At 49.3% G+C, this 12,359-nt stretch overlaps 1 protein-coding gene across 1 annotated transcript; it reads left to right on the top strand.

Annotated features, from left to right (window-relative positions):
* Positions 1-7,674: 7,674 nt before the first annotated feature.
* Positions 7,675-10,052, top strand: LOC145540953 (testis-expressed protein 19.2-like). Its single transcript, XM_081576113.1, has 2 exons — positions 7,675-7,698; positions 8,171-10,052. The coding sequence occupies exon 2, from the start codon at positions 8,423-8,425 to the stop codon at positions 9,476-9,478; it is 1,056 nt and encodes a 351-aa protein (XP_081432239.1). The 5' UTR covers positions 7,675-7,698; positions 8,171-8,422; the 3' UTR covers positions 9,479-10,052.
* Positions 10,053-12,359: the final 2,307 nt, after the last annotated feature.

A 12,359-nucleotide genomic window follows, 5' to 3' on the forward strand; every position in this document is an offset into this window, starting at 1 on the left:
GCTTCTCACAGCAAATGTGCCTTTTGGGTCTTGTAGCCCCAACTGACTATAATTGGATGAATTCTTTCTCTTCTCAAGGGTTGTCGGTATGCCCTTTAGAAACATGAATGGTTTGTGCAGAGATGTCATTTTGGGAACTTCTGGGCAGTAGAACCCTCTTCATATCTGACACTGAAGGGAGATTTTTATCATCGTTTCAGATTTTTCTATCTTCCGGGCAAACTCCAAGAGATAGTGAGAGAGAGGGAAGCCTGGTGTGATGCAGTTCATGGGGTGTCAGGGAGTCAGACATGACCTAGTGACTGGACAACAAGATTATTCTGTTAGGTGTGGGGCATGAGAAGGGCCAAAGCAAAAGGGAAAGGAGGTGTGTGCTCCAAGAGCCTAGCTTTTCTCAGCCCCTTGGGAAGACAGTTGCAACAAGTTGTCCCAGAACTTGGAGCAGGGGGTGGCCTTGAGCCCCCACTTCTGACACATGTAAGTGTCCAGTTTGGGCCTGTGGAAGAAGTCAACTCCTGAAAGTCAGGGCACTTCCCATGTGTCCTGAGAGATAAGATCTTTCCAGAATTTCAGAGCTGGACAGGAATCAGTGAGAGCATAGGATGGGTCAGTGGATGGCTGGACAATGTCCCCGAAGATGTCCACTAATGCCGGGACCTATGACTATGTCACTACACACAGTGGAGGCTTTGCAGGTTTGATTAAGCTACGAGCCTTGAGATGGTGTGGGGGGATAGCCTGGGACCAACGGCATCACCAGCATCCTTACAAGAGGGGGGGACAGAGGCAGAGTCAGAGAGAGAAGGTGTGAGGACGGAAGAAAAGATCGCAGGAGATGATGCTAAACTGCTGACCTGGAGACAGAGGAAGAGGCTGCAAGCCAAGGGATGTGGCTCCTCTGGAAGCTGGAACAGGGAGGGGGGGGTTCTCCCTGGGAGCCTTCAGAATGAGCCAGCCCTGGGCCCATTGCAGATGCCAGACCTACAGACTCAAGAGAAGAAATTATGTGGCTTCAAGCTGCTGAGTGGTGATGATTTGGTAGCCACTGCAAACTTACAGGATGAATGTGTTTCTCCCTGGATGGTTCTGAGGGGCTCTGGAGTAGGGAACATCAAGACACCTCGTTTTCAAATCTCTCCCTGAAGTGGAGACAGCTGTGTCAAGGACAGTGTCAAGGGGATACGTGCCTCCCAGCAGTGCGTGACCAGGGCTGGGCTGGGCTGATGATCACTGCTTGTGGGAACATGGGGAGGACGTGATGATCACTCGCTGGGGGGATGTTCACCCTGAATCTGGCTCTTCTTATGGTGACCACAACTACAGGAGCCTCCGATGCCTGGAGGTAACCATGTCAATGGCATAGCTGATGGATGTGTGCACAGCCACACAGAGTCTGAATGGATGTGGTGGCTGTGACTGCTGTGGAACTTCAGACACAAGGGTTGACATTAAAGAACCTAAGGATGGTTCCAGAGGCTCTAGAGTCATCCCTCCAAGGACTCTTGGCACTGGAAGGCCCCTGGGAAGGAGATCCCAGCCCTGTCATGACCCTTTGGGGACAGTGCTCACCCTACTGTCTTGTCCATTCACTGAGTGCCAGTCCCTCAATGGAGTCTGGAAGTGTGAGGGTTCACAGTCCATGGCAGCCTGACAGGCAGGCATTGGAGGGTGCCTGGGGGAGGCAGGCAGTGGAAACAGCCATGCTCAGGACTCAACCAGAAGGGGCTGGTCTAGACCTCACCACCGCCCTTGAAGTACTTCCAAGGGCTTTCAGAGGTGCAGTCATAGCACATACTTATTCTAGAAAATTAGGTGAATATGGAAATCAATGAAGAAAATTCAGTAACTCACAATACCACACCCAGAGGTAATCACGCTGATATTGATGTTTCCATTCTTTATGTGCTCAAGGGATTAGATCTGATACACAGAGTACCTGAAGAACTATGGATGGAGGTCCATGACATTGTACAGGAGGCACAGATCAAGACCACCCCCAAGGAAAAGAAATACAAAAAGGCAAAATGTTTGTGTGAGGAGGCCTTACAAATAGCTGTGAATAGAAGAGAAGTGAAAGGCAAAGGAGAAAAGAAAAGATACACCTATTTGAATGGATATATCTTCACGACCCAGATAATCATGATGGTATGATCACTCACCTAGAGCTAGACATCCTGGAATGTGAAGTCAAGTGGGCCTTAGGAAGCTTCACTACGAACAAAGCTAGTGGAGGTGATGGAATTCCAGTTGAGCTATTTCAAATCCTAAAAGATGATGCTGTGAAAGTGCTGCACTCAATATGCCAGCAAATTTGGAAAACGCAGCAGTGGCCACAAGACTGGAAAAGGTCAGTTTTCATTCCAATCCCAAAGAAAGGCAATGCCAAAGAATGCTCAAACTACCACACAATTGCACTCATCTCACATTACTAGTAAAGTAATGCTCAAAATTCTCTAAGCCAGGCTTCAATAGTACATAAACTGTGAACTTCCAGATGTTCAAGCTGCATCTAGAAAAGGCAGAGGAGCCAGAGATCAAATTTCCAACATCTGCTGGATCATAGAAAAAGCAAGAGAGTTCCAGAAAAACATCTACTTCTGCTTTATTGACTATGCCAAAGCCTTTGACTGTGTGGACCACAATAAATTGTGGAAAATTCTGAAAGACATGGGAATACCAGACCATCTGATCTGCCTCTTGAGAAATTTGTATGCAGATCTGGAAGCAACAGGTTAGAACTGGACATGGAAGAAGAGACTGGTTCCAAATAGGAAAAGGAGTACATCAAGGCTGTATATTGTCACCCTGCTTATTTAACTTATATGCAGAATACATCATGAGAAACGCTGGGCTGGAAGAAACACAAGCTGGAATCAAGATTGCTGGGAGAAATATCAGTAACGTCAGATATGCAGATGACACCACCCTTACGGCAGAAAAGGAAGAACTAAAGAGCCTCTTGATGAAAGTGAAAGAGGAGAGTGAAAAAGTTGGCTTAAAGCTCAACATTCAGAAAGCTAAGATCATGGAATCTGGTCCCAGAACTTCATGGCAAATAGATGGGGAAACAGTGGAAACAGTGAGAGATTTTATTTTTCTGGGCTCCAAAATCACTGCAGATGGTGACTGCAGCCATGAAATTAAAAGATGCTTACTCCTTGGAAGAAAAATTATGACCAACCTAGACAGCATATTAAAAAGCAGAGACATTACTTTGTCTAGTCAAAGCTATGGTTTTTCAAGCAGTCATGTATGGGTGCGAGAGTTGGACTATAAAGAAAGCTGAGTGCCGAAGAATTGATGCTTTTGAACTGTGGTGTTGGAGAAAACTCTTGAGAGTCCCTTGGACTGCAAGGAGATCCAGCCAGTCCATCCTAAAGGAAATCAGTCCTGAATATTCATTGGAAGGACTGATGCTGAAGCTGAACTCCAATACTTTGGCTTCCTGATGGGAAGAACTGACTCGTTTGAAAAGACCCTGATGCTGAGAAAGACTGAAGGCAGGGGGAGAAGGGGGCGACAGAGGATGAGATGGTTGGATGGCATCACCGACTCAATGGACATGAGTTTGGGTAAACTCCAGAAGTTGGTGATGGACAGGCCTGGCATGCTGCAGTCCATGGGGTCACAAAGAGTTGGACACAACTGAGTGACTTAACTGAACATGTGTGTACATGGAACAGTGTCTCCCAGACTTGTGACACTTACATGTGCAGATAGGAAGAATCCACTTGCACACATCATATCTGACACTTGCACAGGTGGCCACAGATTTTTTCTTTTAAAAAAATCAAAGCAATACTATGTACATAACTTACAACCTGATCTTTTCTTTTCACTGAACAGATGCTGATCACTTCACAGTATATCTTCTTTGAAGCTTGTTGTCTGTGGCTGTTCATGTTCTGTGGTGTGGCAGTATCACAACCATTCCTACCAATGGACACTCATCTTGTTTCCCAATTATCACTCCTCACATCATTCCAAAATGGACATCCAGTTTTGAAGTTTTAAACTTATTCCTGTAAACATCAGTGTCTTTGCTGACATCTTGTGGAAATGAGTTGTAGTCTTTCTGTAGTGTGGGATCATTTCCTTCTGTCTCTCTTGTGTTCATAATTGTCTTCACCCTCAGCCACTGCCTCTGGTTTCTGAAGAGACCTGAGAGGAGAATCCATGGGTTCGAGGCTCCCCAGGGTGTCCTAAATTCTAGATCATTCCTCCAGTGGACTCTCTCGAGCATTCTGAAGGGTTCGTGGATGTTGGGAATCCTGAGCCCATGTCTCCATGATGCTGAGAATGAGTTGACATCCCTCCCAGCTTGGGAACTGCTCCAGAAGCCGTGCCAGCCCCCAGTGTGTGAAGCTGCTGCAGAGCCTTGTTCCTGTTGTCCTGGCACCATGCTGACCCTTTGTTCTGGCCCCTCTTCTAATAATTGGGCATTCTGCGGGGGTGAGTGCTCAGCACGGGTCAGGGGTTGTTGGTGCCTGTTCAACAGATGTGTAAATGGATCAATGAAAAACCAATGACCAGATTCACAGGAAGAGAGACGATAGTCCCCTAATCCTCTATTCTGATCTAGAGTTGCAGGGAGGGGAAGGGGATTGGGAAAATGGGGGGTTGGGCTGCCCTCACTGGGTGTCTAAGTGCCTTTGCTCTCCCCTATGTGACACCACACACAGCCAGGGAGCCAGGTAGGTAGTCATCCCCACTCAGACCCAGGGTCCAGGAGCCAAGGCTGTCACCTTGAATGCTGGAGTCCATGAGAACTCGTGGTTGAGGGTGGACCCCTCCGTTGTGAGCCCCAGCATCGGATGGCAGAAGGGGCCTGGGCGCTCTAGAGGAAGTTCCAACAGGCCAGGGTTCAGATGCCCGCACTTGGTCTCCTTGCTGTGGGGGCATAGCCCCCCAGGCTTCAGAACCGTTCATCTGCTGGAAAGGGCAGCTGGGGTCAGGTAAGGGGTTGGGGGCACAGACTCTGCCATAAAGATGTCCAAGGTGGAGTTGAAGCCTGACAACCATGGGCATTGAGAAAGGGATGGGAGAATCATTCCCCAGATGATTGAGTTTTGTGTTCTGAGTTTCTTCTCTGTGTCAGAGACTTGAGTCAAATTTAGTCATCTGCTCTGGGTGGCTGACAAGGAGGAAAAGATAAAGGTGTGTAGAGAGGACAGACTAATGCTGGGGAGTTGATGTCTCACTGGGCTCAGCAGACAAGTGAAAACTCACCCTGAGGGTCGTTGCTCTTCATTAGTGTCCCAGGCTTAGGGGAGGTGTCCCTGTAGGTCACAGAATGTTCCCAGCCTCCAAGTCCTCAGCTCTTCCAAACCCCCTGAAGCAGCCACCTATCCCTCACAGTCCCTGCCCAGCAGATGAGAGTCAGGGGCCCCAGACCTCCAGCCTCCAGCCACAGTTCACAGCATGCAGCTTTCCTTCCTTAAGAACATGGGAGACAAAGCGAGAGTCTGCACATGTACACATGTATATGTGTACATGTAGGTGATATGTATAAACATATAAATATTTGATAGTATATGTATGTATAGAAAATAATGTGTCATATGTAATATATGCGGTATGTATGTATTTATAAAATAATGTAATCAAGGAGATGACATCCATTACCTTGCCATTTCCTTGGTTGGATGCAACTCACATTTTCCCCTCCAATCAGGAGGAGGTCATGACTGCCTAGGGGGTCACCTCAGGGTGTCTGCCACATGCTGTGATGTGGGATTTCTCATGGTCCCAAGACAATTTTAACATGCAGCAAAACTGGGAAACTGATCCAAGGAATTTTATTGTCATCTAATTCCAGAGGTGGGGGGGGGTCTTCTGGCAGACCCAGGTGTTTTGACCAGGAGCCTAGATGAAAACTCGTTCATTTGGGGACACTCATCAGACGTCCTTGGGGAGATGATGCAGATGCAGCTGGATATACTGGTTGGAAGTTTGGAAGGAAGGGCTGGATGACGTGATTAATTCAGCAAATTATTTTAAAAGCCATTCTCAGATTTCCTCCATTATTCAAGCAAAGCCTACCTATGAAACATTTCATAAGCTGAAACAGCCTGGGATTTCAGAAATGGATATTAATGTAGGACTTTGTGGCTCAGCTGGTAAAGAATCTGGCTGCAATGTGGGATACCTGGGTTCGATCCCTGGGTTGGGAAGATCCACTGGAGAAGGGAAAGGCTACTCACTCCAGTATTCTAGCCTGGAGAATTCCATGGACTGAGAATTCCATGAGGTCCCGAAGAGTCGGACACGACTGAGCGATTTTCACTTTCACTTTTCATAAAAAAGAAGTGGCATCAAGAGAACTTTTGCAAAGTGGGGATATCTGTATGTATTCTCTTGTATTATATTTTTTTTTTTTACAAAAGCAACTTACTTACATTTAAATTAAGTTAAAAATTAAGAACCAAAGGAAATAAAAAAATGTGAAAGCGTTAATATGAAGATACAAGAAACCAACATTGTGGTCTTGGGGAACTGAAGATGTTCTTTACAAAGACCAAGAAAATATTTTCTTGAAAACAGATGGACACATTTCACTGTAACTAAAGACTTTGAATAAAATGAAACAGCCACAAAAGTGTAAAATGTGGTTAAAATGTATTTTCAAAAGAAGTGTTTGTTTAAAGAACACTTTATTTTAAAAGTGTTTAGCTCTGAGAAGAGCTAAAGAGACAGAAATGTGCTGTCGATTGAATAAATACACACAATCTAAAGGTTGAAAGCTATGTTTTATTCAGCAGAAATTTTTAGGACTTAAGCGGAGGAGGCAGAATCTGAAACAAGCGTGAGAGAACTGTTTGTTCCAAGGAGGCAGAGGTGGGGGAGCAGGTTATGTAGAAGTTTTGCAACAAAGGACAGGTAGCCAGGATGTCAAAAGTTTTTTTGTAAATTAAAGAAAACCAGATAACCCAAATTAAGGAATTTAGCCTGTTTCTGTATATGGGAAGATGCAAATGTCTTTTCTCGCTGAAATCATTCCTTTGATATGCACCTCAGCTCTGTGGGGCCAATTTTCTCTGTTTTCACATCCTGAACTTTCTTTCCTCAGGGCTCACTGGTAGGGAGTTGCTACAGTCTAGATGGCAGGTATTCTCCTTCCTGAGTTCCCTCAGGGCTCACTGGCTCATATCGGAGGGCTGCAATCCACTGATGACAGTGACATCCTTGTTTATTGATATGCCAGAAAATATTCCATTCCTCAGTGCTTAAAACATAAATAACTGGCAATCAGTTTCTGATATTCATTAAAAAAAAAAAAAAAATTTAACCAAAAGATACAAAGGAAGAATCCATTTCAACCATTGAAGGACAGGGCCCTTGACCAGGTCACCCAGGACCCGGGATGGGACAATGACCAAAAGGGAGACGCTCACCTGCACAATTTCAGAAACCTGTGGATTGAAAGAGTGACAGGGATAGTCTTCTCACAGACACAATCACCCTGGGGACAGCGTTAGGGGAATAAGACTGCCCTCCCTGGGGGCTACACAGACTCTTCTGAGATGGGGGTGGGGAGGGAGGATGACTCAGCAGTTTCATTTCCTGGTCGGCTGAGGCTCATGGGAAATACGCAAATGAGCCCAGAGCAACATGGGGAATGGCCCTTTAAATGCTCAGGCTGGCTCTGATCCCTCCTTTCCCCTCAGGGTTACCCACAGGAGGGAGGCACCAGAGAGGGTGAGAGCCCTTCGGAGTAAGAAGTGTGTCTGGGGCCTACAGGCTGGCAGAGTATGGGGCTTGGAGGCTGAAAAGCCCCAGGTTCCTGTGTGGCCTCAGGCCAGACGGGCCAGCTCAGGTGCCGGTGGTTCTGTTATGCTCCATCTCGTTAAGTCAGGTTAACCATTTGGTTAGATTCTGATAAGTTCCCTCAGGTTCTGACAGATTCTCTCAGGTTGTCTCAGGTTCTGTCAGGCTCCCTTAGTTTCCCCCAGGCGAGGCTGACCTGCTGTCGGGATCCCTGAGGTGGGGGAGGTGGGGAGTTGGAGGGGTGAGAGGAGGCTGTGTGGTCCACAGGCCCAAGGTCAGCTAAACTGAGCAGAGACAGAGTAAAAGGGCCAGGTCTGAGCCCAAGGCCCCCCTGTGCCCTGCTCCTCCCTGCAGGGCACCTGTTCCCACCTGCCTGCCCTAACCTCACTGCTTTTCTTTGCAGCTCCCAGAGGACAGAACACTTGCATCAGCTGAAGTTAATTCCAGAGTTTCTTCCCTCCCAACCTCTATTTTGACCCAGTTCATCCACCCCCACCCCAAATTCTTCTCTTGGTGATCCTCATCTTTCTCCTCTCTGTTCTCTTCCCCCTCCTCCCTGCCCCTTGAACCTCACTGTGCCTCCGCCTGTGTGCCAGACCCCCTAAGATCACAGCCAATCCTGCTCCTGCTGTCTCTGGAGGCAGGCAGCTTGGCCATGTGCCCTCCAGTCAGCAAGCGGTATGTGACAGAGGGCCTGTCCTACCTCTATGTGTCCTGGATGTATCAGCTTCAACATGGCAGCCAGCTAAGGCTCTGCTTCGCTTGCTTCAAGGTTGCCTTTCTGGACTTTAGACGGATGCTGGAGTCGGAAGACTGGGAAGAAGAAGATTGGGACTCTGAGCTGATGGACGATTCCGAGGCGTGGTCTGAGCAGGCGTCATCCCCGGGGATGGGGCCAAGCTGGGGGCAGGGCCAAGGGCAGCCTGCACAGGGCGGGGCTGTGGGCTGGGGGTCAGGCACCCTGGTGTCAGGTGCTGTGGAGTCAGAAGATGTGGGCTTGCACAATCACATTGTGCCAACCGAGCTGCAGCCTCAGGATGCGGTACCCCTGGGCCTCGGGGCTGAAGATGCTGACTGGACCCAGGGCCTTCCCTGGAGACTTGAGGGACTCCCTACCTGCTCCCACTGGCCAAGCCCCCTTCCTCCATGGCGAGGGTTTTTCAAAGTGGACCTGCCCCTCGGGGAGCCCATGGTACTGGAGCTGGGCACCACTCGGAATGTGGACCCTGCTGAGACTGAGGCCTGGTTGCTGGGCCTGCAGGTCCTCTCCCTGGTGGGCTGCTGTGATGTCATCTACCTCCAGAAGATGAAGCCAAGAAGGGCCTGGAGGACGCCAGGCCAGTGTTGGAAACTGCTGCTGGAGCCTGATGAGTGGTGGGTGGTGAGACTTCAAGATGTACCCCAGATGCAAGACCTGCACCACTGGAAGCTAAGCATTCTGGAATCCTCTTCTCTGGAGCAGAATGTAGATCTGTTGCCTGCGGAGTTGGTCCTGCTTAAGAGGGGACTCACCATCCTCTCTTTTTCACCCTGGGACAAGAGGGAGGCAGCGGAGGGGGACTCAGCCTCTAGGCCACACTCCTCCACCCAAGGATGGGATGCCAGCACCAGTGGGCCCAGAACGCCTGAGGAGAGCCTGGTTGCTGTGGGAGCCTCGGCCCTGGGAGAGCTGCCAGGTTTCCAGCCCCTCAACCCAGAGTCCCAGAACTGAGGGACTGAGGTCCACATGGTCACCATTGCCCTGGCTTCCCTAGGACACCAGAGGCTGGGAAGGACTGACCCCTCCACAACAGCCAAGGTAGCCATTAGCAGTGAATGTGGACTTGGGCCTGGAGAGGAAGAATGGTGAGTGGCCCAGAGACTGAGAAATGGGGGCCCAGTATCAGGAGAAAGGGACACAAATACCTATAACTGGGAGGGAACTTCTCTGTCAGATGTCATGGAGTTAGGAATCTGAGCTATTTGGGATGTGCTGAGTGAATGGATGCTGTGTGATGTGTGAAGACAGGAACAGGGAATCGATCTGTGTAACAGCCCTACCCTGAGGAGGGATGTCTGAAGTGTGACTCACTCCTGGGAACACGGTGGTGGGGTCGGGACCACAGGAATATGTGCTTGTCTTTACTCAGTGGGCTCTGGGCTCCACAGGACCTGGTTATCAGCACCGAGGACTCTGCAGTGTGAGAGACCTTGTTTCAAAGACTGGCTATTTTATGTGGTTTGGCTACTTAGTTTCTGTCTCTCTGTGTGTCATTTTAAACTGAATAAAGTCATCGAGATTGCAACAAGCTGTTGTTCAGAGCTCTTCCGCAGAAAATCTTTGTCAATTCTCCTTGTCCTCTCCCTCTCAGAGACAAATCAATCCTAGCAACCCCTACTTCATGGGTCACAGTTGTCCAGGATGGCTAAGAATCTATAGCTTCTAGATTAGTGATGGTTAGGAAACCTGAGGGTGACACTGTGTGGGAAGGATGGAAGCAAAGGTGTATGTGTGCTCAGTCATGTCCAACTCTTTGCAACACTATAGACTGTAGTCTGCCAGATGCTTCTGTCCATGGGATTCTCCAGGCAAGAAGACTGGAGTGGGTAGCCATTCCCTTTTCCAATTTCCAGGGGAACTTCCTGACTCAGGAAATGAACCCGGGTCACCTGCATTGAGGGTGGTTTCTTTACCATCTGAGCCACCAGGGAAGCTACAGAGTGTCCCTCGAAACTGCATTTGCATCTGGCTGACCCTCCTCCAGTGTTTGGGGTTCCCAGCCACATCCCGTGGCCACAAAGACCACCTGGGCTTACAGTATTTATTTCCCGGGAATGTAGCAATATTGTTTTTTTCTTTCATAAAGGTTACGTGGGCAGCTAGCAGCTGAAACCAGATATCTCAAAATGTCCATCTCCCCATCATGGCTAAAAACAACCTATTCTTGCAAAGGGTTCTGGTTTCATACATCCTGCCCTCCCAGTTCATGGTGAGTGTGCCCATCTCCCCATGTAGGAAGAGAGTGGCTGTGGGTTCATGCCCTTTGTCTCATGGGTGCCTGAGGCAGGCAGGGTTACTGCAGGCTGGGTGGGGGGTGGCAAGTGAGGGGACGGAAGGGACTGGGCGGCTGTCACCACTGTCACTGAGAGTTGTTTGCCATCGATGGCTCCCTGCTCCCACCACTGGCAGAAAGCTTAGTCTTGTCACTTCCACCAAGAGTCAGGCCGTTACCTCTGCCACCAGCCCAGTGTGCCCCTGGGCCGTGGCCCTGTCGGTGCTCCCCGCTCTGCTGCCTAGAGACATGTGGAAGTCGGGGTACCTTTGGAGTTGGGGTCACAGGCTCCCCTGCTGGGAAGTTCCCAAAGAGGGAAGGCAGCACCACACCTCTGCTCAGATTCCCTCTGACTCCCGCCTCGCTGTCTCCCCAACGCACAGGTGGTGGGGGAGGTACACCTTCTGTCCTGGCTCTCAGGTCTCTGTGTGTCCCCGCTGCCACCACCAGCAGGGACGGATGCTGCTCTGTGACCCAGGCTGGGGTTCCCCTGGTTCCCTTGAGGCACAGAGCAGGGCCTGAGCCCTGAGACCTGGGCCCAGCTACCCCCTCCCCTCCCTACCAGGCCACCGAGGGGACTTAGGATTCATGCTTCTGGGGTGCATGGATTAAGGAAAGGTCTGATCCTAAAGGTCTGAATGATGCTGATCTGGACAAAACCTCCCACTCTGGCCCCACCTGAGAAATGGAGAGGTGGCCCCACGGATATGGAACACATCAGCCATGGACCCCTTCGCTTAAATACACCAAACACGAATCACGTTAACCTGGGATGCTTCTGGTAGACTTTCTTTTTTTCCTCTGACCACCCTGTAAAAATATCATCTCCTTGAAAACTGACATTGTAGGAAGCTAAGAGAAAATGCTGAGGATTAAACGTTCTGGGCAAACCATAGCAATGTGCCCTCAGTGACTGGCAGCCTGCCCTAACGGAGCCCGGGCTCATAACTGTCTGTCATCTGAGTGAACGGTTGAGGCGCTCGATGAATAACACATTTTGCAGTTAAAAACAGTTTCTAAGATTTATTTCAGTTTAATTTATTTGTTTTGAAGTGAGAGAAAAACCAAACTTGTATGGAGAATGAGTTGGGAGGTTCAGACTTTTGAATCAGGCACAGGTCACACTCACTCAGCTTTCACTCCAAGATGATCCTGCCCATAGGCTGTAGACTATCCTGCACTGGAGAAACCACAGGATATATGTGGGCAGCTCTCGTCACTGCCACGGACCCCACTGCTGGACACGGTGGGGGATGCCATGAGGGGATATCCTGAAGGGAATCACGAGAGGACCCAAAGAGGAGACACTATGAAGGGATAATCATGAGAGGATGCCACAAGGAGACACCATGAGGGAAACATCATCAGGGGATGTCATGAGTGGTCACCATGAGGCCAGCCATGAAGGGAACATCATGAGGAGACACCATGGGGGAAACCATTGGGTACACTATGAGGGGAACAGGATCAGGGGACTTCATGAGGGGATAATGAGGAGGAGACACCGTGAGGAAAGAAACATCATCCAGGGAAGCCAGGAGGGAACATCCTGAGGAGATG

The sequence above is a fragment of the Giraffa tippelskirchi genome, chromosome 3, assembly GCF_054371585.1.
Source record: "Giraffa tippelskirchi isolate mGirTip1 chromosome 3, T2T-mGirTip1v1.2.pri, whole genome shotgun sequence".
Lineage (NCBI taxonomy): Eukaryota > Metazoa > Chordata > Mammalia > Artiodactyla > Giraffidae > Giraffa > Giraffa tippelskirchi.